Below are 27,587 nucleotides of genomic sequence, written 5' to 3'. Positions count from 1 at the left end.
TTGAAATATCAAGCATATCAATAGAACTTACAGATCTTCCTGAACGAGTCGGTAAAGAGACTCAAAGAATATCTCTCATTGAAGTAAATATTTCTCCAAAGCTGATTCTATTCTCCAAAAATTTCTTATAATGAAATTTCCAATAGCGAGAAGGGTATCATGGTGAATACGGGAATAATGAAAATCAAATTAGCAGTAAATGAAGATATTTTGGGAACAACAGCTCCGAACAGAGTGATGACGGGATACCATTGAAGACATTCTTTCTAGCCAATTCCCGCAAAGCTAGCCGACCACCTCAGGAGACACTCATGGGGTTCCCTTAAATTATCCGTTGTTACCCACAATTGATCCTCGCGATCGCTTTTTACACGCTCTGTTAAAGTGTGAAGAAAAACAACACCATTCCCACAAAAGACTCTTTATTCACTCTCTTAGCCCAAAAGAAAAACATAGAGGAGGTCTCTCAATGGGAGATTTACAAGATATTCTATTGAGATATCCAAACACTCAAGTGCAATTAGGCAAAGATCTTCTCCTCCCGACGCTTCTTTGTCACAACGGTACCTGGCTTGTGCTGCGCCTCGGGATGATTCATCAATTCGGGCGGACAAGCCGACACGGGACTGGACATGATGCACTGTTTGAGATCATAAAACAGTGAACTGTCATCTTTTGTGAGGAACGAAATGGCCACACCATTCTTTCCTGCACGTCCAGTTCGTCCAATACGATGCGTATAGTCCTCAATGGACTTGGCCATGTCATAATTGATAACCAGGGAGACATCCTTGATATCAATACCACGTCCAGCAACATCCGTTGCCACCAAAATGTCCTTGCTGCCGTTTTTGAGCGAAGCCAGTGCATACTCACGCTGCTCCTGACCCTTGCCACCGTGCAGTGTACACGTATTGTACCCCAACTTCTCCAGACCCTTGGCCAGGACATCTGCTCCCTTCTTCTGATTCACAAAAATAATCACTGGCGGCTCAATTCCTCTCGACAGAATCTCCATCAACTTCTTCCTCTTGTCATTCTCTCCCATCATGTACACAATCTGTTCTGTCCTCTCGGTCGGCTTACCAATGGACCCAATGTACACCGTAGCCGGACGCCTGAGATACGACCTGGCCAGACGTTCCACTGCCGGAGGCATCGTAGCTGTAAACATTACCGTTTGCCGATATTTCTTCTTACTGTAGAAGTTGGCCATGAGTTTCTGTGCATCCTCAGCCTCCTCAGAGTCCGGCTTGAGATTTGTCACTGGCATAAATTCCAGAATCTTCTGGACATCCGGCTCGAAACCCATATCAATCATCCGATCAGCCTCATCCAACACAATATACGTACACTGATTCAGCACAAGATACCGATTCTCCAACACATCAATCAACCTTCCCGGCGTGGCAATAACAATCTCACAGCCCAGCCGAAGACGGAATCCCTGCTCCTCCCTGGACAGACCACCCACAACAACCACCGTACGGATTCCCAGTGGCGTCCCAAACTTCACAGTTTCCTCCTCAATTTGCTGGGCAAGTTCTCTCGTCGGAGCCAAAATAATTGCATACGGCCCCTGATCTGCATCCTCCAGACGCTCAATCTTCGGCAAACTCTGTATCCACGACAGCAACGGAATCAAAAATGCCAATGTCTTCCCCGAACCCGTCTCAGCCACTCCAATAATATCCCGATTCTGCAGCCCAATCGGAATAGCCTGACGCTGAATTGGTGTCGGTTCCTTATATCCCACCTTCTCCACAATATCCAGAATCTCCTTGGGAAAGCCACTTTCCTTCCAATTCCTAAACGGATTGGGTATTTTGCCACCCTTTATCGTGATATTGTAATCCTCCCGGAAGATTCTCCAATCTCTCTCTGTCATCTCATCATGCTCCTTCTCTGACCAATGTCGATCATCCCATTTCTGCTTGTCCTCTTTGCGCTTCATCTTCTTCAATCTCACCTTCTCCTGCTCCTTCTCCGCCTCCGTGCGCCTCTTCTCCAGCAAATCCCCATAGAATTTACTCTGCTTGCGCTTCTGCTCTTTTATGTCAATGCCCGCAATGTTGCCTCGGCCAAAGAACTGCACATGATGCCTCTCCTTGTACAGGGCATTGTAATCCACAGAAGTGTCCTCAGAAGCGTCCCAATCAAAGACGAATTTCCTATTATTAAAACCAAAAAAAAAAAAAAACACTCCTGAAGGCGATTTAAATTCTTAAGAAAAACCTAAAGTAGCTTATGATAGGTGAGATTCTTAAAATGAGCCAACTCAGAATGTATTTGCTTAAGATATTAATCCAGACAATAGATGGCGATAAAGTCAGTGCCCGTCAAATAATTTCGTCAGATATCTTTAAGATTTCTGCAGAAAATATCTACACCTCTGCCGAAAATCTGCCGAGAATTCTGTAGATTTTCTGACGAATCCTTGTGCATACTCAGACGAATTTCTGTAGATATTTTGCCGATTTTCTGTAGATTTTTCTACATTCCAGACTTTCCAGGCAGCTGTGTCGGAAAAGATGGAATATTTTTCACTGAAGTTTGCAAAATTCAATAGAGTTATTCTTGGTGATATCACAGTGTTTATATACAATAAAGAATTTTGCAACGCCGTGTTATAAGTAGAGAATAGTGAAGTAAAAACTTTAAGCAAAGTGTCGACCTAAATTTCGTGTTTTTGTATTATTCCATGGGCGATTTTAAAGAAATTAGTATTTTCGCTCGCATTTTTTTAGTTATCTAAAATGTTTAATCGGTAATGCTTGTTAAACAGAGCATACCATTTTCTTTATAACTTCTACAGTTTCTTCATAAATCAACAATATTTTTGTGAAGTAATGAACGTTATGCAGATTTTCTAGGCAGAAATGCTGCCGAAAATCTACAGATTTTCTCTGAATATACTGGAATCTGGAATATACCGTCACAATTCAAAAAACCTCCGAGCAAAATCGGTAGGTAGAACAATAATTTGACGGGCATAGAGAGTAATAATGGTACGCAATGTCGCAAAATCTTAAAATGCATTAATATTGGAGTAATAAGAAGGTCAGAGTGCTCCTTCTGTACGAAAAATCCATTGATATTGCACTTAAGAAGTCTTTCAGCAATCAAAGTACGCACATTTAATAGAAATTTACGCTGAAAACGCTAATCCTTAATCCTAAATCCTCAGTGTATAATAGTTTGGACTGATCCTTTACGGCCAATTTTTTCGAATTAAGTATTGTCCAGGATCAGCCTGTGTCTATTTTCGGCATAAGAGTCGGAGTACAGTGTGTTGGATCGGGGTTGGTGCGACCTATCTTTTTGAAAGGCCTCAACCTCAGATATAGCACACTTTTTCACTGAAATCGGTTAATATTAGATCCGACACTTCCTTTAGATCAAAAAATTTTCATAAAGTAAAAATTCAATTCTCTTTCTTTATCAAGAGATTTGCATAAGTCTATTTCACTTTTTCGATATAAAATTGATGTAAAAAAAATTAAATAAAAGTGATGTTCAAAAGAAGAATAGCGCGAAAGAGTAGAATACAAATGGGCAAAGCCTTTAAGAAAGAAGGGGGTTGTGAATTTTGACGTTATGAAATTTTCCTAAAAGGTGTGCCGAAGGCACACACACTTAAAGTATTATTCGGTCAAGCTATAGTTCTTAAAATCTCGGCCTCAGCTGCAATATAATAAAATGTTACCGAAATTGAACTTGGAAGCTCCAAAATATTTACATCGAAGTTTTGGAAATCAATTTTATTTTATTTTACCGTTCCTAGTGCTGGTCGTACAAAATTGGTAAATTTGAAAGAATTGTAGCAATTAACAAACCCTTTCCAAATCACCACCCAGAAGTAAATTCTGAGAATTAGAACCGGAGATAGAACCAATTTTAAGGTTCCTTTTTTATGCTTTTATAGCTCACATCAAAGAAGTCGCAGGGGATCAAGCTTTCTTTTAATAGAACGCTCTTAGGCCTACCTCTAACATATCAGACGCTCAACCAAGTTCTCGTTTACAGTAGACTCTCTCTCAATTGGGCTTTTGGGGCAAAATGTCATCCAAATTTTCGATAGATTTGGACGTCGAAGTCATTGTAAATTTCACAAAAAGCGCTCAATTAAAAAGAATCACGATTAAACGAGAGGAACTACAGCAAATTTGAGGAAATTTGCTTAAAAATTAAACGTGACAATTGGCAAAAAAAATTTTCGCCCGAAAGAAAAGAGCCGATTAAGCGAGAGTTTACTGCACTTAAGAGATTAGTGACTTCTTAATAATCCCAAAGAAAAATTCTATCAAGTTAGGACCAAGAAAAAATGCATTTGCGGGGAATGCTACTTCAACTCTTTGACATTAGAGAAAATTATGTAAAGTACGTAATTTGATTAAAGAGAACTCACAGCGAAAATGTGAAATACAGAACTAACTGCGAAAATGAGATGAATGTTTAAAAAATGGTGATTTTGATGCAGAGGACAGAAGGACCAAAAATAATGTGCCGATCTGCAACCGTTGCTGGATGAAAATGATAAGATCATAAGATTGTCTTTCGAGGACGTTAAATGAAATGAAAAAACGCACGAAATGGCATTATATATTGAGAAAATTTACATACCCGAAGGAGATTTCTTTTGAATAAGTCAATCGTAGAAGGAATTTCGCGTGGAGTAAAAGTAGTCAAAACAAAAAAATCAACTGTTTAAAAGAAATGCATTAGCAAACAATACTTTTTGGCCAGAATTCTTCAATAAATTGATAGAATATTCAAAAAAATATACCTTAATAAATGAAATTAAAGTTTTTATTGATTGATTGATTTATTTATTTATTGTACTTGGGCCGTAAGGCCATTTAAATTAAAGTTTTATTAAGATAAGGGCATGACGTTTCCTATGCTTCCTATATGTTTCCAGTGTGCCGAAAAACTTTTGAGTTTACTAGCTGTTTTCTGTCATTGTAGAATAAATTGGCAAATACTACAAAAAAGCTAGTTTAATACAGAATAGGCAACCGAAAACCCCAAATTGGCAACCTACATAGTTTCGGAGATATCTCGTGAAATTTGTACGAAAATGGGAAAAATTTACACTAAAACTGGTCGCATTTTTCAGAGCTAATGTCACCCCCTTGCCTTGAGACGTATTAAAATGCTTTCACAAATCGACTCCCAATGATGCCGGGACTTGAGTGTAGTATTTTAGTAAATTTGGTAAAAATAAATTTTCGTAAATTTCTATTTAATGATTTTGTGATTCCTTCAAAAAAGCAAAAGAATATCAAAAAAGTAAAATGCTAACGACTTTTTTTTTATATATGAACCGGGGTTTTTACCGTTTATCTGGAGAAGCCCCTAATGCTAAGTCCGCGGTAGACACAACTTAAGCACAATTTTTGGGAAGCAAATAAATAAAATATTTTTGGGAAGTTTTTTTTTTCCAATTTCTTAATAAATCGTTTCCAATTCAACAAATTTTAATTCTCAAGTTTTTTATTAGAAAATATTCTGTCTATTAGCTCACTATATCTCTATATTCGTGATGGAATTCTAAGAAACACTTTGGCAAAGTTTAAGGCCGATCGGAAGACATAAAATTTTGTAAGAAACGCAATAGTTGTGGAATTTTTAAGAATCTCACTGGAAGGGCAAAAGGTACTGAAATAAAAAAAAATATTTTACTAACCTGTCATTGAGCCTCCGGACACGACGTTTCTTCTTGATTATGCCCAAATATCTCTCCCGGATGGCCTCAAGCTCCTTCTCTTTGTCCTTGGGCGCCATGTCCTCCGTGGATGCTGCCTTCTTGCGATCCTCCCGATCACGATCAGATGCTTTCTCCAGGCGCCGATCCCGATCAGTCCTGTCATTTCTGTCGTTTCTGTCATTCCTCTCGCTCCTCTCAATCCTTTCTAACCGCTCGTTCCTCTCAATCCTCTCCCTCTCGTTTCGCTCATTTCTCTCAATCATCCTCTCATTGCGCTCGACTTCGCGTTCCTTGGCCAGCAGATTAGCCACTGGGACGTCCCCAAATCGTGGTACATTGGCCAGAGCAGCTCGCTGAGCTGCCACTTGCTCCTGACGTCTCTTTAGGGCTTCTGCTGCTCTTTGTTCTTTGGATATGAACACAGGTCGACTTCTGGCAGCCTCTTCGGCTTTCTTCTTTTCCAGCAACTCCTCCAGAGACAGAGGTTCCACTTTCTTCTGGGAAACATCCTCATCTGGATCTTCCTTGAGCTTCTCTTCTGCTTTAACTTCAGCTTTGACCTTTTCTTCGGTCTTGCTGCCGGAAGGTGTAGGTTTGACCTCCTTGGAGCGTTCTTTTGGAGACCTCTCACGCTCCTTTCGATCAAATTTCTGCTCGGGCTTTGCTCGATCTCTCTCCCTTGACCTGGAACGCACACGTTCCCTGTCCCTGGAGCGAGATCGTGCCCTTTCTCCCCTTTCTCTTTCCCTCGACCGGGAACGCCTCCTTTCACGATCCCTGGTCCTCTCCCGATCCTTCTCCTTCACATCACTCCTCTCCCTTGACCTGGACCGCCGTTTTTTGTCACTCACCATTTTCCTGGGAGGTTTTTCTTCTCAATTCCGGAAAACGTTTACAACTTTGAGGTTACTTTGTTGCTAAAACTCTTCCCACGAAAGATAGCAATCCTATCAATTGTTTTTCTCTCACTTTACAATCTTCAGAGTTCAGACACAATTTTGTTGCACAAATTATCTTATTCACTTGGTAATTTCCACTGCAAATACCCCAAAAAAAACAGGAACAAATTGTTTGTTTTGATTCCCAGCCACTTTGGATAAAAACTCCCGCCACTGACAGTTCATCTTGGATAAAAATCAGCTGATTGTGTCCGAGTGTTTCGTCTTTTGTGTTCAGGAATTTTTCCTCAATTTTCACAATAAAATGGTCCTATTTATGCTCAAATAGTTAATTTTTCACCTTACAAGTCACACAGTTCCACAGTTAATCCCAAAAGTGTTGGAATTTTAGCCAAAAATTCAGGTAAATTGCTGACAAATGATTTTTGTTTGGGGGAGGAAATGGAATGCGTCATTCACATTGTGGGTGGAATTCAGAGAAGATTTTTGCACTTTTTTCCAGTTTATTCCGTGCAGATATTGCAAATAGAGTATGTTGTCACCAACTATCAACAATATGAGCACAAATACGGATCCAGGTGACACAGAAACGGTCCCAATTGCTGGGAATCGGCGTCTGTGGCGCAATTTTGGGGGAATCTTCTCAACAAGGGGCGATGGAGATGCAGCTGGAGCCGATGGATATGTTGAATTTGGGATCAGTGACCCAGAAAGATCACAGGGACGTACCCTGGGTACTTTTGCTGGTGTCTTCAGTCCCGTAGCTCTCTCAATGTTCAGTGCTCTCATCTTCATTCGAGTCGGTAAGTGCAATTTCTTGCATTTCCTTCCACATTTTAGCCAATTAAATTACGCGTCATCAATGCAATCCCTTTTAATATTAAATAAATTTAAAAATCTTATCTGAAAGGCTGGAAAAATTGAAAAATGTTGTCGAAATGTATAAGAAAAGCTTATCTCTGTATGTTCACGAAAGCCACACCCTTCAAAAAATAGGCCACGCCCCCTTCAATTTTCATGATAAAGCAATTTTACTGACTTTTATGCAATACGTTTGCAAATCCTTTGCATCTTTCTTCCGGCAAACATTTTCAGCGAATAAGAATTGGAATTAAACAAAGCGTCCCAGACTTTGCGAAATGCTCGAACTCGTGACTTAGATGCTATACCGCAAAAGTACTTTCGCATCATTTACTCTTTACCCGTTCTCAACCGATTTAAACTGATGCATAAATCTCTCAGAAGATTCCCCAAAATAGTTTTGAAAGTATAATAAGATTGATTTTCAGATAAATTTTTTTTATCGGTTATGAACCGGTTCATTACCCATTCAAAACCGATTGGAACCGGTCCAGTTTTGTAGGAAATTCCAAGACCTTTCCAACTACCCCAAACATGACCCCATTTGCTTGATAAATGCACTCTCTAGTGCAGAGGTGTGCAAGAAACCGTTGAAACCGAATTAACGTCAAAAGAAACATGTACGTCAATGGTCAAAACGCTACTATAACAAACTTATTTTGACGTTAATTCGCTTTCAACGGATTCTTGCTCACCTCTGCTCTAGTGTCTTTTTAACTTTTGACCTTGAAAAACCTTCATTAGGAATGATTCAACGGTATTTTCGTATATAAACGAAATGATCACCTGGATAATCTCTAAAACATATCCAAAAATTAAAAAAATCGCACGAGGCGTTTTCGAGCAATCCCAAAAAACATAGTTTTGGAGGGCTAGGGGAGGAGTGGGGGGAAAATGAGGGGCATGTTAACGATCCTTGGGTCGACTTATCGGAGATGGGTCCCCCGAAGGTCGCAAGTCTCTTATCTCTAACCGTTTGGCCTCAAGAACTGATGACAGCCGGACAGACAGACGGACAAACAGCGTGACGACATTTCTCAGAAATCGTCTGAAACGTGAAGATTTGTTAAGTGGTCATCGGCTAACCTCTCTGCGATACTCCTCTCCGAGGAGTAGATCTCTTTCTAAAACTAGGAGCACTCCTAGGCAGAACCAGTGCCATACTGGAGTGGGAACATCTATGTATGCAATTTCAATACCAATGGCGGGGGGGGGTTAACAGTTGGAAAAATCGTGAGAATTTTACGAACTTTAGTTCAATGTTAATTGTATTTATGTACAGAGAAATCGTCAATCAGAATCGTTGGAGAAATCTGTCACTTTCGGTCCCAAAATATCCAAAAATCGGAAAACCCATAGCGGTCTCAAGTTAACTCAATGTGTAAGTAAAGTGTTGACTTTGTGACACAGAGACCCTCGGTTCGATCATTGATCGAAGCGTGTCCGGTAAATACCGTCCACTTGTATTAATCGTATCGGAATACTGTATTTCAATGTAATTATGTTATATTGCTGCTGTTGTATTCCGTGATGGAAAAATCTTCTAAGTCCATTATGTAGACCGCCCAGGAGCGCCTTCCCCATAGTGTGGATGCTACTTCCATGCTCTCAGAGTGTTTGGACAGAGGCGGTGCAATTTATTACGTTTTACTACAAAGAAAATGTTTCTCTTCGAGACATTCAGTTGTTTGCACCGAGCGGGACTTGAACTCACAACTTTGAGAATCAAGTCAGAGGTCTCATCCAGCTAAGACCCAACGGCCTTGCCCATTGCGCCACTGAGATCCCTTGGGATGATAGGTCGGGAATTGCCTATCTATTCTCCTTTGTGGGAAAGGAAATGGTTAGAAATTTGAGCAATAATAAGCATAATCTCAAAAGCTAGGGAGGCTTGTTATACATTGCAAACGTTGCAAACACTCCCTAGATTTTATTTCGAATGTCAGTCGGTGATAAACGTACTTTCGCGTTGGCTCAAGAAGGAGGTAATTGACGTGGCGTTTGCAAGAAGACATACGCAGCAGAATTAGTCGGTGGTTGGGAAGTGTCGTATTTCTTTACTATGTCTGATCATAGGAAAATATCTTTCGGCATACCGGTTGAAACTACTGGTCTGAGATCGTATCGCAATCATCGTTAAGCTAACTGGTCAAACTTCAATCGGTCCTTTTGTGAGTACAGTACTAACATTACTGGGGATGCTGATGGCATTGAAGAGGAAGAGTCAGTCAACAGGCTAAAATCGACTTTGCTCACGGTATATGAAAAGGTTTGCTCGTTGATTTTACTGGTCTAGTTCAAACAAAATGGAATACCAGAGTACTAGGTTTGGTGGAGCTAGTAGGATGTAGGTGGAGTAGGGTATTTTTGGGATTGATTGTAAACGTCAGAGCGAAGAGAGGAAGTCAATAAACATTCATTCTGACCACCACCGTGATCGTATCGATATCTTAGTGCTGGAAATCCAGGGAGTTTATTAACCATGACCAGAATAGCGGCTGCACGTAAAGGGGAATATAAAATTTAGAAAATGGAAAAGGGATAACTGGAAGAATTTCTGTTCTGAAACCTTGGTTGTGAAAGAAGCGGCCTGTTTTAGGAAAGCTTTCTCCAACAATCCTTCTGAGACGGGCTCTGCTGCGAAGGTCACAAGCTTACTGTTTTAAACGTATTTCCGAACTTCTCGATTGATGAGGTTCGGAAATGTTTCCTCCGTCACTCTTTTTGGGAGGAGTAGCGATCGTGGAAGAGTAGCCTAAATTGTCGCATGTGGGAGTGTGGAGTGGACAATTAGAACTTTCTCAAAGTATAAGATACCTGGAATTGACGGTGTCGTCTCTGTCTTGCTCCAGCGAGCTGCGTGATTGATTTTGATTACAGCGTCCTTTTAACTGACCGCAAATTTTAAAATAGCACATATAAGTTTGTGTCAGTGGTAGCTCCAATATGTACAGTTTTCCGTAAACTAGGGGGAACCGGTGCCGCTCCAAAATTCTAATTTAAGTTGCAATATTATTAGTTTTCTAGAGAACATTTTACTGATAGCCCAATTCATTTAGGTTTCATCGTGGGAAATGCTGGACTTTTCGTTACCCTGCTTCAGTTTGTCATCGCCTACACCATTCTCCTCTTCACTGTGTCATCTGTGTGTGCAATTTCAACAAATGGTGCTGTAGATGGTGGGGGCGTTTATTTCATGATAAGTCGCACATTGGGAGCTGATTTTGGTGGATCAATTGGAACACTTTTCTTCCTAGCCAATGTTGTAGGATGCGGTTTGGCGGTTACAGGCTGTGCTGAAGGGTTGATTGAGAATTTTGGACCATCGGGTTATTTGGTGGAAGATGGTGGTTTCACTCTGCCGGACAGTAGATGGTGGAGATTTTTCTATTGTTCCATGATTAATGCTGTAATGCTGGTGGTGTGCCTAATTGGAGCGACAATGTTTGCTAAGACTTCCGTGATGATTCTGGGAATTGTTTCTGTGTGCCTGCTATCCACTTATATCAGTTTCCTGGCTCAAGGACCAATGCATGTTTCCATTCCGCAAGAGAATCAATTGGTTCAGAATGCCACAAATCCAGCCTATGGCTTTTATTCTGGACTCTCTCGGATTACTTTTCATGAAAACTTGTACAGCAATTATGGAAAGGATTACACATCGGGTGGGAGTCAGGTGAACTTTGCTATTGTCTTCGGTGTTCTGTTTTCGGGAGTTACTGGAATAATGGCAGGAGCAAATATGTCAGGAGAACTTAAGAATCCATCACAGAGTATTCCCAGAGGAACGCTGTCTGCAGTGGCTTTTACATTTGTCTGCTACATCTTATTGGCCATTTTAATGGCGGCCACTAGTACACAATTTCTGCTGCAGAACAACTTCCTCTTTCTCATGCCGATCAATCTTTGGAAGCCATTTATTGCAATTGGTATTACTACGGCTACATTTTCAGCAGCTCTGAGCAATCTTATTGGATCTAGTAGGGTTCTCGAAGCCCTGGCTAAGGATCAGGTTTACGGAAGTGGTTTGAACTTCATTGTACGTGGAACGTGGAAGGGAAATCCCGTTGTAGCTGTTATTACGAGTTGGTTACTGGTTCAGGTGATCTTGCTTATTGGATCTCTCAATACCATTGCTCAGATCAACTCGGTACTCTTTATGCTGTCATATCTGGCGACGAATTTAGCGTGTTTGGGCATTGAACTCACTGGAGCTCCAAACTTCCGGCCTAGTTTTAAGTACTACTCCTGGCATACTTGCTTCTTTGGATTGGTAGGAACACTTATTATGATGTTCGTTATCAATCCTATTTACTCATCTTCGAGTATTATCTTGTGCCTGGTGCTGGTGATTGGGCTGCATTTGTTCTCACCGGCATCTCAAGGAGCTCAATGGGGATCAATTTCTCAGGCTCTCATGTTCCATCAAGTTCGAAAGTATCTACTGATGTTGGATTCGAGGAAGGATCATGTGAAGTTTTGGCGACCACAGATGCTACTTTTGGTGTCTAGTCCTAGATCCTGTTGTCCGTTGATTGAGTTTGTTAATGATCTGAAGAAGGGAGGCCTGTATGTCTTGGGGCATGTTAAATTGGGTGACTATGAGGACAATGATGATCCCACCATTGATGAATACAAATACTGGTTGTCCCTCATTGATCATCTCAAAGTGAAGGCCTTTGCTGAGGTAACGCTAGCCAAGACGGTACGCGAAGGAGTTCACCATCTTATCAGGATCTCTGGGATGGGTGCCATGAAGCCAAATACAATTGTTATGGGATTCTATGATGAAGAGAATCTCTATGATTTCTTCGAGTCGGAAAATTCTTCATATCACACTATGGCGTTCCGCAATGATCCCACTTCTGAGGAGGCGGAACAAATTTTTCCAACGCGAAAACCGGGTTTACCGAAGAAGCTGTCAGCGAAGGAATATGTCTCCTTGGTGGATGATGTATTGCGTATGAGAAAGAATATCTGCCTATGTAGGCATTTTCATCGTTTGGATAAGGGATTGATAGCCAGGAGCAATCACATCAAATACATCGATGTGTGGACCGTTAATGTCTTTGATCCGACCAATGAGGATCCTTTCGATGTTGTCTCGCAGTTTATGCTTCAGCTCTCTTGTATCCTGAACATGTTGCCTGTATGGAAGAGGATGCATCTGCGTGTCTTCCTGTGTGAAACTCAACAACCGTCAACAAACAACGCGGAAAATTTCACAATGACGCCACAAATGCCGCAGGATCTTTCGGCGGAATATCGTCTGGGGCAGCAACTGAAACTATTCCGGATCACAGCAACTATTCACCAAATACCCGAATGGTCGAGAAATGACGATTTCACCCGACATAGCGCCATCCTTAAACAGTTTACACGCAACAAAAACGAAGATGCTGATACAGGAATCTCAGAGGAACATCTCAATCGATCAAGGATGTACATGCAGAGGGTCAATCAATTGATCAGGGAGAGATCTGATCAAACTGCTGTGGCTTTTATCTATCTAGCGGCTCCGCCAAATTCAGCCCAGCATGGTAATGCCAAATCCCTAGCCTACCTTGATCTCCTAACTGAACTGACTGCAGATCTTCCACCAACGATTCTTGTGCACGGAATTCATGCTGTCAACTCAACAACCCTATAAAGAAAAAGCGGCCAGACCCTAACCTCAAAATGAACACGTTAGCTAATTCCTGATGAATGTCATACCGTTGTATGTTCTAGTTCTTGCAACGTAGACAATTGATGAAGAATTTAGACAAAAGAGAAGAAAAACGTGTTATATTTTTATAGGTGTTTTACCCATAAACTTGTAATAACTCGAAATTCAGAGAGTATTTTTTGAGACAAATAGATTTATGAGTTTTTTTTTTTCAGTGCACAAGAAAGACAACTGCAACAACTACAATAATTTTCTAATAGTCCTCGCTGTAACATTCTTCAAAACACATGACTGTGATTTGCACATTTAGGCATTATATAAATGATTTTTCCCGCAGTTTGTGTATTAATTTCTTTTTTCAATAATTTATTTCACAATTTCAAAATTTCTTTCATTTACAATAATACATCAAGGATTTACATTATATTTTTACAATTATTTTAAAATGACATTATTTACCATTTATTTTTGTTAGCAATAATTCTCCAATAAACTATCTTAGCAAAATGCAAATTATCGTTTTTTTTTTAATTGATAGTCCTTATATTTACTAATCTTCTTTGATAGATTCTTGGATATTCTATTTCATTATGGTAGGTTTATAGCCTAGGCTGGGATAGGGGAATGTTGGCATGGTTCGCACAGAGTGAACCTTCAAACAACGCAAACTTTCTCTTTGTTTGCAAAGAGCTAGTTTGTTATTTCTTAGCCATAAGATAGCTCATTATTAACTTCATGAAACGAGATGAGAAATAGTAGGTCAGCTCTTTGCAAACAAAGAGAAAATTCGCATCGTCTGAAGGTTCACCTCTGTGCGAACCATGCCTACATTCCTCTAGTTTTCTTCATGGACTTTTATTCTAGTTTTCAAATAGTAAATGATTAAGCTGTAACAATTTTGATAGTATACTACAGTAGAGCCCCGCTGTAGGCCATATTTGGTTCCAGATTTGACACTTGGGTCGCACTATAATCCATGTCATTTTTTAAAATTATCAACGACTTTTAGTATTGAAATAGCTCGACGGCTTCCACTTTCTTTGCGATTGTGGTACTTGGTCCTCGCTCTCTTCATTATGGATCACAATTATCACAACTACTCAATAAAGTTTGCCAAAAATATTAAAATAATTATGACAACATTGTATGTTGCGTACTAAAAAACATAACCTAACTTAAAATCAGTGTTTTGAAATAAACGGTCGATAAATTGTGGACTATAGAGCGATGGCCTATAGCGGGGTTCTACTGTAATTCGACCATTTAAAAATATTTTGTTAAGAAAATAAATAGGGTCCTGAGTCCTGATACTCTTCCTGATAAGGATTCTGGAGGCCTGGAATTTTCTGATTGATATTTAAAGAAAAACACGCCCTTAAATAGTCTAAGTTTAGGCGAAGGTGGGGTAGTTTCAAGCATGCAGTACTTAAAAAAATAAGGAAAAAGCTTACTGGCTTCGCACATACTCTGGCTTCGAACACTTCATATTTTTTCATGTCCCTTTACTGAATCTGACATATTTGACACATTTCCTGAAAAAAAGGTCAGTAGGGGAATTCTGTAACGATATGACAATGTCATATGACAAATTTTAGTAGTAAATTCGGGTGCAGGACAATATTAAGGCCCATTGAACATGGAATGATCATGGCAAAGAGCTCCATGAAGCTCTTAGTAATTGATATTAATCCGATTTTCGATTAATTTTTCTGAACTTACCACATAACTTTTTAAATTTGTCATATGACATTGTCATACTGTTACAGAATTCCCCTACAGATTCACTAAAAGAACATGGAAAAAATATTACATGTTCGAAGCCAGAATATGTGCGAAGGCTGAAATTCCTTAGATGACGAAAATTAATTTATTTTAGCAACAAACAAGGCAAAGCAATCTTAAAGTTGCTTTTTACAAAATAAAAATAAATGAGAAAAATTTGACTGAGTAAAACTGCCCCAACCTCCCTAAACAGTTTTTCTTGCTTCTTGCTTAATATTTCTCAATTAAATTTTGCGTTTTCTGTTTTAGGAAAAGAAATTGAAAACTACAAAATCTCTACATTTTATATTTACTTGGAACTTAAATTAATTTTCGATGTAAATATAAGAATCTTTGTTCAGCATTTCTTTAATTAAAAAAATTGGACTTTCGAGACCTGTAAAACTGATCGATGCCGTTGGTTTGTTCAATTTCAAGCTCTACACTACTTGGTTCTTATTATGATTTGGGCTTCCACACATTAACCGTATCCTAAAGTCGTTTAAAGTCTGTGGCACTAGGTGAAAATAAGACAAGAAAATTGAAGAAATAAAACGAAAGCAAAAAAAAAAACTGAAAGAAAAATTAATCGTAGTTTTTTTTGCTCACCGTTTATCGCATTTTCGTTTTATTTCTTCAATTTTCTTATATTATTTTTACCTAGTGCCACCGAATATGAGGTAAGGTAATACGGTAATGAAAAATTTGCGTAAAAATTGTAATGAAAATGCGAAAATTAACGAAATACGATGAGCATTTTACTGTCAATGTGATTCTGCCCTTAAGCCGAAAGTGAAAAAGACCCACTGTCTTACAATTACAGGGAGTTCCCGCTTAAGTGAAAACGGATTCAAAGAATCTGATATTGATTGCCTACTACTGGGAGCTCATTTATAAAATAATTTTTGAAACCCCTCTAAATGTATGCAAATATTTCTCACGCAGTAAATTTGAAATACATTTCTTTTCTTATTAACTCTTTCCGGACCGCAACATATGCTGCAAGCCGATATCACCATTTTTTAATCAAAAATATCTAAGCTCAGGAATTAATTGAGGTCCTACAAAAAATATTTCACATTTAGAAATCCTTATAGTTTGTAATCATCCACAAGAATAGAATTTTTATCAATTCTGAATAATTAAAAAACATTGTTTTTCATAGAATATTCATATGCTTCTTTGGGTACTCAGAGTCCCAAAAGAGACGAAAGAGTTAACCGTTGGCGGTGAAAATAGGTCGAAAAATTGCGTAACTTAGGGCAGAATCACATTGACAGTAAAATGCTCACCGTCACCGTCAAAGCCTCACCGTATTTCGTTAATTTACGCATTTTTATTGTAATTTTTACTCAAATTTTCAATTACCGTGTTACATTATCTCATACTCGGTGGCACTAGGTGAAAATAATATAAGAAAATTGAAGATATAAAACGAAAATGCGAGAAACGGTGAGCAAAAAAACTATACGAAAAACTGTAGCAAAAAAATCCTAGTTTTTTTTTTGCTTATCGTTTATCTCATTTTCGCTTTATTTATTCAATTTTCTTATACTATTTTCACTTAGTGCCACCGAGTATGAGACCAGGTAATATCGTAATGGAAAAATTGCGTAAGAATTGCAATGAAAATGCGTAAATCAACGAAATACGGTGAGGACTTTGACGGTGACGGTGAGCATTTTACTATCAATGTGATTCTGCCCTTATTCCAAAGACCTCTCCCCTGTGGATACACTCAGTCCCGGCATTATTATGAATCTGACGAAATTATGCAATGCAATTACGCAAGTTTGCCTACTTTTGGGAGACAATTTATGAAATCATTTTTTAAATACACCTGAATGTATACTATGTTGCGACGCGGAATATTTGAAAACATTTTTGCTACTTTTTCAGAATAAAACTTTAATTTCTTTTAATAAGGTAATTTTTTTTAAATATTCTAATCATTTATTGAAGAACTCTAGCCAAGAAGTAGTGTTTATTGATGAATTTCTTTTATCTCTTTCGCGTCACACTTTTATTCAGCAAGTGATGCTTTATGATCAAATATAATAGTTCAGAGAGGAAAAAAAATTTCCATTGCGTGAAAACTCGGAAAAACCCCGGGTCATATATGACCCTATTGTCCTCAAAGGAAGTGTATTTACCATTTTCAAAATCTATATCACGGGCTTTCTAAGAGTTTCTTTGCTTAAAGTTGTTAATTTGGCCAAAACCATGGCAAACTGTATTGCTTTGATGGACACTGTACTCCTGGTGTTCAAGGAATCTTCCTGAAAATCCCTTGAACAGTCACTGTCACAATATTTTGAGTGGTATTTGGCAAAAATAAACTTATCCACATATTTATTCACACACAATACAATTGCACAATATGAAACACTCGCAGAATACTCTAAAATATTGCAAAATATGTTATAATTCATCAGATATAAGATGAAATGTCCAGGAGCAAGATGTCCCACCTACATTTCACAAAGAAAAACAATGTCCCAACTACATTTCGCTATAGATTTGGGACGAAAACACTGTTACCCTTGCCGACAATAGGGTCATATATGACCCGGAAAATTCTACACGCTTTTCTGGAAAATTGAGAGTAGTTTATTATATCAAAATATGCAATATACAATCTTTGGATATTCTATTTTGTGTTTCTAAAGAACTTTTGCTGAAAAAAATAAATTAATATAAAAAATGTTGAAAAAGAAAAGTCATTTTACAAAGTTCGAAATTAGTGATTTTTGATCTCAAATATTATCTTTCCCTGAATATCTGGAGTCTTGAGAAAATTAGCCAAGAATCTTACATCCTTCTATTATGATGTCGTGCACAAATCGATAGATTTCAATTAATGAAAATAGTTAAAAAAAATTGTTTTTCCCCGGGTCATATATGACCCTAATGACGTGAAAGAGTTAATTCAAAAGAAATCGCCTGAGGATATGCAAATTTTCTCTATGCATAAAGCCATTTGGCGCGTTTTTTCCGGTCCCGAAAATGTGCATAATCCCGGGACTGAGTGTAAGCAATTTCTTTGTGTCACTGGAGTGAATTCGCGGGCTTTTTTTTGGTCCTGAGAATTTCTTTGCAAACAGAACTCCCTGTAGAATCATTCTTGCTTATAACCGTTTTTAATCTTGGTGTGTGTCTCGGCTAAAGGTTTTTTGGTTTTGACCGTCAATGTGTTTCAGCCCTAAAGAACCGCAGCAAACTTGGATTCTTTCAAGGGGTCAATTTATATTTCTAAAAGACAAAATAGACTTTCATATTTGGAGAATAGTACCTTATTTATTTTATTTTATTTCAATTTTATTTAAAATTTAAATGGAAATATGATTAATGACAAGTTACAATAGGTTTCTTGAGGGTTATCCCGTGTATTTTATTCTTCTAATATTTATCCAGGAAAAGGGTTTTATGGTTTATTTGGGTTTTATTCTAAGTATTAATAGGTAAATTCTAAAATTATTATTCTAATCTTACTTTAATCATCGCTGCACTCCTCCATTTCTACTTCAATTTGTTCGACGCTCTGTGACTGCCCTGGCTCTTCGTGATCATCATGCTCCATGCCAGACTTCCTCAAGTACCGCTGATTGACAATTGTTCCATCCGGTGGCAGCAAGTGCACCTGATCCGGATGAGCCTTCTTCACGTGTTTCTTCATGGTGAAGTTGCAGGTGTAGCGTTTGCCGCATTCTGGGATTGGACAGACATAATTCCGAACTCCCGTATGGGTCTCCAGATGCCTGAGATAGGTTTTCTTTGTCTTGAGCTGTTTCCCGCAAATTTTGCACTGAATCTCTGTATCTTCGTGATTCTGCAGATGATCATTGAATGCTCCTTTTGACTGGAAATTCTTCCCACACTTCTCACACTGATACCCCGTGAAGTCTGAATGGTTCTCCCGGATGTGCGTCTTCATGTAGTGCACCTCGTAGAAGGATTTGCCGCAGTGTGGACAGACGCAGAAGGGCTTTTTGAGATGAACCCGATAGATGTGTGTCCTGCGGGATCGCCAGTGACGGAATTTCTCACCACACTGATCACAATCGTAGCGTGCCGTATCATTGTGCCTGTCCATGTGCAGGAGGAATCCCTGGCGATTCGTACAGACCTTGTTGCACAATTCACAAGTGTATTCCTGCTTGTTCCTGTTGCGCTTCTTCTTGGCCTCCATGGAGATATCTGGTTCCTTCTTCTCAGCCGGTTCCTTCTTTGGCGCAAATGCCCTCATATCCTTGATGATCTTGGGCTCGCACGACATGCACTTGTGCACCCGGAAAATGTCAAATTCAGCAAAAATAACACGACATACTTTGCAACGGAACTTCTTGTTCTTCTTCTTCGGCTTCTCATCCGTACTCTCTGGTGGTTTCTTATCACTGGTCGCAGGCTCCAGTACCACAGCAGTCTCCCATCTCTCAATCTTTACCGGTTGCTCTTCCGGAGGCTTCGACTGCTCAATAATCTTGTTCACTTTCTCATCGGCCAGGAGACATTTCTTGCGGAATTTGTAGGCTTCCAGCATTTCAATCTCACACAGAGCACATATCCTGGGTGAGAACTTGCCAAAGGGCACCAGTTTCTTGCCCACAATCTCAAAATAGATGTCGAAATACGGAATTCTGTCATGAAGAGCCCGCGACATGTTCTTGAAGTTCCGCTCCGCCGTAATCAGACAAATCCGGCACAATTGCGTGTACTGCATTGCATCTTCCTCCACAGCCCTCTTCAGGGCTAGTTCAGCTTCAGTTAGAGACATTTTTTACAGCTCTGACTACACTTTTTCCACTTTATCCGGCTTAATCTTTCACAAAAACAAGCATCCGTCAAATTTTTATTTGCAATTGTATCACCCCTATAAACAAATCGTCTGACTATTTCTACGGATTTGTCCATGGAAACTTCCATGGAACAGCATAACATAGAGGGCCATAGGGGAGACTGAACTTGGGGCAAAACGTCACAAAACGGATTTTTTTTATCAAGCTACCAAAAAGCTCCAGAATTTTCTAATTAGGGTAAATTAAGCTAATTCAAAATCTGGTCCAATTGGAAATTTTTCGCTACTCCAAATGGAAACATATTTTTTCCACAATAAATACTCAACTTATAGTTTTATTCATACATGTTCTGTAGTACATTTTTAATATTTAGTTCCTTATGGTTCAAATAAAGCGAAAATCCATTCATATTAATAAGTTTTAACATTTAAAAGTCTCATCTCAATTGACAGTGTAACTTTTCACCGTCGAAAAAATTCATCGATCGACCATTTTTTCTAATAAAAAAGGCAAGTAAGCTGATTGTTGTTTATTAATTTTTTGACGTTTATGCACTATATCTGGCAAATTTTAGTGAAATTAAGTCTTAAATTTTATTGTTAACCGTAAGTGAAGTGCTCAATTAAAATAATTACATATTTTCTGAAGAAAAAGTGCATTTGTGAAATGTGCGCAAGTGCTTCAATGGGAAACACCGAAAATATGGGTTTATTGGAGCGATCTCCTTATTTTTTCAGATGGGAAAGGAAAATAAGACCAGGAAGAAGAACAAAACCTACACTCAAGAGCAACTCAACAAAGCTTTGGAAGCCTTTCGTCGTGGAAAATCACTAACAGAGGCGTCAGTTTTGTTTCACGTTCCGAAATCAACACTTTATAATAAGCTTACTAGAGGATATCCGGAGGAATGCAGTGTGGGAAGGCGCCCCACTTTACCAAAGGTCATGGAAGACGAGCTTGTTGAATGGATTTTGGAATGCGCTGACAAATGGCATCCTATAACTAAGGACCAAGTCCTCGACACCGTGCAACTCATGTGTAAGAAGTTCGAGATCACCAATGAGTTTGTAGATGGAAGGCCAGGATATGCTTGGTTCAGGAAGTTTTTGAAGAGACATCCAGAATTAAGCCGTCGTAAACCAGAATCATATACTACCCAAAGAGCCTGTGTTACCTCTGAGAACATCACTGACTGGTTTGAGAAAACCCGTGAATATTTAGAATCGAAAGATCTTCTGGAATTACCTCCTGATCGCATCTTTAATCTAGACGAAACTGGTGTTATGCTTTCTCCCAAAGGCGAAAAGGTGGTCCATTCTCCACTGAGCTTTAGCTCAGTGGAGAATGGAAAATGATGGAGACAGATTGAAACCAAGAAATCTTGCAAGGGTATTATCAAATGCATTGCCACTCTTAAATCTGGAAAATATAGCAAAAAGTGGATTTAGAGGATGCGGCTTGTTACCATTTGATCGTAACGGTATTGACAATGCAAAGTTCTTAAACGGTTCAAAAGATGATCAAAAAGTAAAAGAGCAAAAAGGCGAGAATGAGGATACTAAAAATGTCATCTAAAAAAATGATTAAATAAACTATTTTCTTAATCACTTAGTGTTTGTCTCCAATTGGAAAATTTCCCTTGTCTCCATTTGGATTAAATTGTTTCCAATAGAAGCATTTTGCACTTGTGTATTTTTCTTGTATTAAAGTAGTTTTCAAACTCAATTTAAAGAATTTGCACTAAATAGTAACATTCTAGAAGAGTCAAGGAGCAAATTTATGTAATTCTCTTCAGAAAAAAATATTAACTTAATGTGTTGAATCTTCTGTCAAAGTTAAAGCGTCTGGAAATGGTTTTGAATTAGGACAGTTACCCTACCTTACGTAAAATTAATCTTTAACTTAGTCATGGAACCAAAAATTTCTGCACAGTAATAAAGATAAAATCCTCAAATTGCGATTAGACTCAAAATTTGAATTCTCAAATAATCTGTAAGGGTAATAATTGAAACAATTGTTGGGAAAAATCTTTTATTCCTCTCTTCTATTCCCTCCGTTCCTTCCTTCCTTCAGGTCCCACGTTCGGGGCAAGGACTATGTCCCACACTCCCCTGTGTTCTCCGGTGAGAACACTCCCACGGAGGTTGAGATGGGAATTTGGGAGAGGTGGATGTGGCAGAGGTTACTCCGGAAAGCTCAGCACTGGGCTTGGTGTTCTTGGGGGCTCCCGGTGGCTTCAGTGGCTTCAATGCTTGGTGGTGATGATGGTGTTGCTGCTGGGGATTGGGCTGGTGGAGATGGGCGAGGTGATTGATGTTGCCTCCTCGGCGGTCAGTGGTGAAAGAGACCGATTGGCGCTCTTTTTCTTATCAGCTGCTACTGATTTTTCTACCTCCTCTCCTCGTCGCTAGCGCCCTCGTCGCCTCAGCAGGGCAACACACTCCACAGTTTTAAATTTAAATATGTTGCGCTCGCAACACACACCCCGGGGTCACCAAAAAAAAAGAGAAAAAAAAAAGATTTCGAACCCCCCAGGGGGCAATAAGCCACAATCTCAAAAAAAAAAACAAAATATAACAAATCTCATTAATAACAATAACAATTAATAAGTAGTAGAGCAAAACAAAATGAGTAGTATTAGAGAGTAACAATTTCGAGAGAAAAAAGTAAAATTTAGAATTAATAGTTATAAGTCAAAAATGTTAAGGATTTCGCATCGATAGGCCGACCTAATTATTAGCGCCAGCGAAATAACTTAACTATAAGTTTAAAGTGTGTGTAAATACTTTCAAAAGAATAAGATATTATTACTAAGGACCACCCCATTTCGATCACCAAGGCGGATCATTAATATACATGATCTAATAGGGAATTACTCTACACGAATGGTCACGATTTTATCCCCCCAAATCTCCCGCCTCAGCACCATTATAATCCGATCAGGATTTCAGCTATTCCGCTGAAGAGCATTCCGCGTAAAAATGTAGAAGCGGGAAGGAGAGTCTCAGCCGAATTACAATGTTGGGGAAAGAGAAATCCTGAAGGGCAAAGAGAAAACCCCTTTTTCCACCGACACTGCCCTATTGCCTCGAATATTGAACATGATAAAATTTTACTCGAGAAACTACATCCCGATCAGAAAAATGTGGCTGCCTCTAACTGCAGAGAAATGGGAAACAAATCGCGACCAAATTCAGTGCATCCCAATCGAAAAAAAAGTAAAATAAAATAGATAATCGAATTAAGGTGTCCGAAATTATATGTGACGTCAAAACTGACGAAGGAGAAAAATAATTAAAGTGTTGGCCAATAAAAATTGATTGGTTTTGTCGTCTTGACGAAATACCGAATCAAAATACTAGTAACAGCAAGAAGTGCTACTCACTTTAAATTCCCAAGGGACACTGCTAGCAATGTGTCTTAAAAGGGGATAACAGTTTGATGATTGAAATAGCCGAACATAGTTCGCTTCAGCATAAGGCTGGGCTATATCTGTATCAATCATCTCGATCAAAATGAACACCTAAAGGCGAACGACCATAATTTTAATTTAGGTCTATCCATAATGAACGATGGCCTACTTATGAATTTCTCCGTTCACAAGAAATAGAAATTAAATAAAATTAATAATATGGTCTCTCTACGTTACCCGCTCATACACCCGTACAAAAATCAAGTTACATTAGATACAAAAGAAAGTTCCAGTGACGATGCCGATATTGTTGCCAAAAAAATAATCCGTCCTGCTGGCAAAAATCCCTTAACCTGGCTTGATGTCCTTACGGTGGAATACTGCCTTGCGATGAGTGTTCAGGTCTTCCAACTCGTAAGTTTGTCCGTGAACGGACAACACCTTGCTCTTCACCCATGGACAAAATTTCGCCTGAATCTTTTTATTGGCATCAGACAACACAAAGGATCGCCTGTAGACCACGTCACCCACGGAAAATCTACCCGGCTTCTTACGTAAATCGTATCGCTTTTTAGACGACTCATGGCATTTCTTCGACCTATCCATGGCCTTCTGTCTGGCCAATTTTAACTCCTTTATCCTCTCTTCGATCGATGGAATCGTATTAGCATCGGAATGCGTATACTCATCCCCATGTGAAATCATATTTTGCCCAAAATTTAAATAATACGGAGAAAATTGTGTAGTGTCGTGTACCGAGGATCGCATAGCCATCCCTATTTCGGCTAAATATTTTGGCCAATTTGTGTGTTTAGACCCTATATACGACCTGATAGCAGTAACAATAGTCCTATTTGCTCTCTCAGTAGGATTGGCTTGTGGGGTATACCCTGAGGTAAACCATTGGGCAACACCGAGATTTCTCAAAAAGGACTGAAGTTGAGCGGATTTGAAACTACTACCATTATCGGTCAGAAGGACACGAGGGACTCCGAACTGTGGGAAGACATTTTGAGACAAAATTTTGATAACAGAGTTTGCAGTAGAATTTCTAAGAGGATATAAAAGGACATACTTGGTCAGCTTGTCGATCAAGACCAAGATAAAGCGATGGCCCATAGTACTAGGTACTAAAGGTCCGATAAAATCGGCTGATAGATGTTCCCAGGGACGCGATGCAACTACATGATTACCCATCGGAGGTGTTAAATCATAATTCGGGGCCTTAGATTTCTTACAAGTTTCGCATTTACGGATATAATTGCGCACGTCTGTGCGAAGGCAAGGCCAATAAAAATATTCCGTAATTCTGCGGAAAGTTTTAAAGAACCCGAAATGTGCCGAAGTGGGATCATCATGGTATTTCTGCAAAATGGCCTGACGTTCACCCTTAGGGACACAGCATCTCCACCTAAAACTATAAGTTCCTAAAGGAGTTTTATAGCGGATATACTTGTAAAGCCGGCCGTCTTCTAATTTATACTCCGGAAGGCTGCTCGGGGATTTCGAGACTTGGTCATATAGGGACGCATACCATTTATCTTCCCGGGTCGAAATGGTATTAACGTTCCGTGAAAGGAAATCAGCTATCACGTTACTTTTACCGGGACGGTGGACTATGTCAAAGTCAAATTGCTGAAATTCCAACAACCATCTTCCTATACGACCACGGGCTTGCTTCTGGGATAAGATCCACTGGAGTGCAGAATGATCTGTCTCCAAAGTGAACTTGGTATGAAGCAAGAACTGCGAAAACCTTCGAAGACAAAATAGACAAGCCAAGGCTTCTTTTTCCGTAGTAGAGTACTTCTGCTCAGCCGCCGTGAACTTTCGCGAAATATAGCAAATAACTCCTTCCTCATTACCTACTCCCTGAACAAGGACTCCCCCCGCCCCAACATCACTAGCGTCAGCACGCACTATGAAGGGTTGAGAATAGTCGGGAAGTTTTAAAATAGGGGCAGATACAAGGAGCTGCTTCAATTCCGAAAAGCCACGGTCGGCCTCCGGAGACCATTCAATCCTTAAAGGATTACCTTTTAAAAGGTCGGTTAAAGGAGCCGAAATACTCGCAAAATTTGGGATGAAACGCCTGAACCATCCTGCCATACCGAGAAACTGACGTAATGCCTTGGGTGTTTTAGGGACAGGAATATTGCAGATGGCTTGGACTTTACCATCGTTTGTACTTAGACCCTGAGTGCTTAAAGTGTACCCCAGATAGTCTAACTCTGACATACAGAATTTAGACTTCTCCAGGTTGATGGAAAGATTGGCTTTTTTCAAACGACCAGCGACCTCATTTAAAATTTTCAAATGGGATTCAAAATCTTGAGTGAGAACAATGATATCGTCCAGAAAACAAAAGACATTGGGCTCTAAGTCGCGTCCAATAACTATATCCATTAGTCTCGCCATCGTCATAGGACTATTTACTAAGCCAAAAGGCATTCTTCTGTAGCAATACATCTTTCGTCCTGGGATAGCGAAACTAGTTTTGATCTGAGATTCTTCATCGAGCGGAATTTGCAAGAATGCGTCACTCAGATCAATGGATGATAGATATTTGGAGCCCTCTATACGATTAATAATGCTTTCAAGATTTGGAATAGCATAAGCATCTCTTATTGTTACTTTATTTAAACCTCGAGCATCAATGCAAATTCTAATTTTGCCCGATTTCTTCATTTGAATATTAGGAGGTGAGTTCCATGGAGAAAAAGAAACTTCCCGAAGTACCCCCATCCTAACCAGTCTCTGAATTTCAATATCCACTGCGGGAAGAAGATGATATGGGACAGGATAAGATGGTTTCCTTACGGGAGGGTTGTCACCAGTATCTATCGTGTGCTTTAAAATATCCGTGCAACCGAAAAAGTCCTCAGTAGTGATTAAAAAGTTTTTGATGGATTTTTCTAACTCCAGTCGTTCTGACTGGGAGAGCAGAATTTGATTATCCTGGGAATCAGGGACTGTTGAAAGTGCATTCAACAAAACTGGTTGTATGCCAAAGGCATGCCAAAAATCCATCCCCAAAGTAAAGGGTATGGAAATTTCAGGGACTAATAGGGTGGGAATCAATTCTGTTCTACCATTGAAAGTTATCATTAAATCGACTACTTTGGTGGATAAATAAGTTGAACCATCGGCTACACGCACAACGATATTCGAAGTTCTTGGGACTAATTTTAGAATTTTTACTAAGTTCATGCAACCACATCCTAATATACTCTGAGACGCTCCACTGTCCAATAAAGCCATAGCCTCCTCAATGTCAAAAATTTTAACTTTAATATAGGGACGATTTTCCCCGTTAGGATATATAATAAAGGATTCTACCTCTGAGGGAGGGACAGAATCATCAGAAATTAAGGACTCATTGTCTGACTCAAATTGTATTAAATCTCCCACTGTATTTGAATTTACATTAATGGTATCAACAAAAGAAATGAGGTCTTGGTCATTGGAATCATCCATAGAGAGGTTTTTTGGAGATTCCGCGACCTCAGACTCTCTGTCTACTACTGGGTCGCATTGGGTTCCCCCTGTTGAGGGTTACAAACTGGACAAAGTCCATAAATAGTGCCGATCTTACCACACTTGAAACAAAGGTATTTGGGTCTTGTTGGGCAACTTCTAACATTATGGGAATTGCTCTTACAATGTATACAAGAATTTTTTCTGGATTGTGAATTGGGGTTGGAATTGGAATTGAGATTGGAATTAGGATTGGAATTAGAAGATTGAGAAGTACCCTCAGCACCATTGGATGAGTTACTCCCCCCACCCTGTCTCTGAATTGAGGAAGAATTGGTGTTTCGCCCCCCATTCCGCCCATTATCACGTGAAGAGGAATTTCTCCCCCCACCCCTTCCAGATTGCCTGGAATTGCCCCAGGATGAGGAATTGTTCCCCCCACTTCGCCCCCTTTGATCAGAAGTCCTGGCCAGGGACTCTGAATTATTTGTGGATGATTCCTGAAAACTCCCTATCTCATTAAATCGCACATTTCTGGGACGATCGAGAAAAGCATAGGAGCGGTTCCTCTCAATAAGTTTTAATTTTTGGGATAGCTCCGCTAATGTTGGGATTTCATATAGAAAAAATAAGAAAAAAGTTAAGAATATCAAAGAGTATGCCATACTTTTCTTTAACGCTCCGTCTTTCTATGGTTTTTTCAGTATTTTGTGGTCAATTTCTATGATATTTTCACTGATTTGAATTAAATATGAAGTAATTGACTCTATGATGTTAAACCTGTTAAACCATTCGCTAAATATTATTGTAAATGTAAATAAATTAAATTTCCACCGGTCGACTTGAGGAACCCAAATTGAGTGATTTTAGATGATTTATTCCACGGCAATTGCTATTCGAATTTCTGTAGGGAATGGATTTTTAGTTACTTTAATTCTTCAATAACTTGGAAAGAATAGCCCGACAGAGATGGGAATACATTTTGTTGTTCTTTTCTCGCTTC

The 27,587-nt window shown here is 39.3% G+C and overlaps 3 protein-coding genes across 4 annotated transcripts; 1 reads left to right on the top strand and 2 right to left on the bottom strand.

The window, feature by feature from the left end:
- Positions 1 to 405: 405 nt before the first annotated feature.
- LOC129804866 (probable ATP-dependent RNA helicase DDX23) lies at positions 406 to 6,822 on the bottom strand. Its single transcript, XM_055852533.1, has 2 exons — positions 5,690 to 6,822; positions 406 to 2,171 (listed from the first exon to the last, which is right to left on the bottom strand). Exons 1-2 carry the CDS (start codon positions 6,562 to 6,564, stop codon positions 521 to 523), a joined length of 2,526 nt encoding a protein of 841 aa, XP_055708508.1. The 5' UTR covers positions 6,565 to 6,822; the 3' UTR covers positions 406 to 520.
- A 4-nt stretch (positions 6,823 to 6,826) lies between these two features.
- LOC129804865 (solute carrier family 12 member 9) lies at positions 6,827 to 13,651 on the top strand. 2 transcript variants are annotated; one of them, XR_008752029.1, is made up of 4 exons: positions 6,827 to 7,012; positions 7,112 to 7,412; positions 10,530 to 13,288; positions 13,354 to 13,651. XR_008752029.1 is itself a non-coding variant. In XM_055852532.1 (3 exons), the coding sequence occupies exons 2-3, from the start codon at positions 7,142 to 7,144 to the stop codon at positions 13,118 to 13,120; spliced, it is 2,862 nt and encodes a 953-aa protein (XP_055708507.1). In that variant the 5' UTR covers positions 6,827 to 7,012; positions 7,112 to 7,141; the 3' UTR covers positions 13,121 to 13,651. The 2 variants fall into 2 exon arrangements, 1 of the variants encoding a protein (XP_055708507.1); XM_055852532.1 differs by having other exon boundaries at positions 10,530 to 13,651.
- Positions 13,652 to 18,176: 4,525 nt separating this feature from the next.
- LOC129804871 (zinc finger protein 846-like) lies at positions 18,177 to 19,793 on the bottom strand. Its single transcript, XM_055852539.1, has one exon. The coding sequence runs from the start codon at positions 19,671 to 19,673 to the stop codon at positions 18,393 to 18,395; it is 1,281 nt and encodes a 426-aa protein (XP_055708514.1). The 5' UTR covers positions 19,674 to 19,793; the 3' UTR covers positions 18,177 to 18,392.
- Between the last annotated feature and the right edge of the window lie 7,794 nt (positions 19,794 to 27,587).

Source organism: Phlebotomus papatasi, chromosome 2 (genome assembly GCF_024763615.1).
Source record: "Phlebotomus papatasi isolate M1 chromosome 2, Ppap_2.1, whole genome shotgun sequence".
Classification (NCBI taxonomy): Eukaryota; Metazoa; Arthropoda; class Insecta; order Diptera; family Psychodidae; genus Phlebotomus; species Phlebotomus papatasi.
Note: the sequence above shows the minus strand (reverse complement) of the source record. Positions and strands in the feature narration are given on the sequence as shown.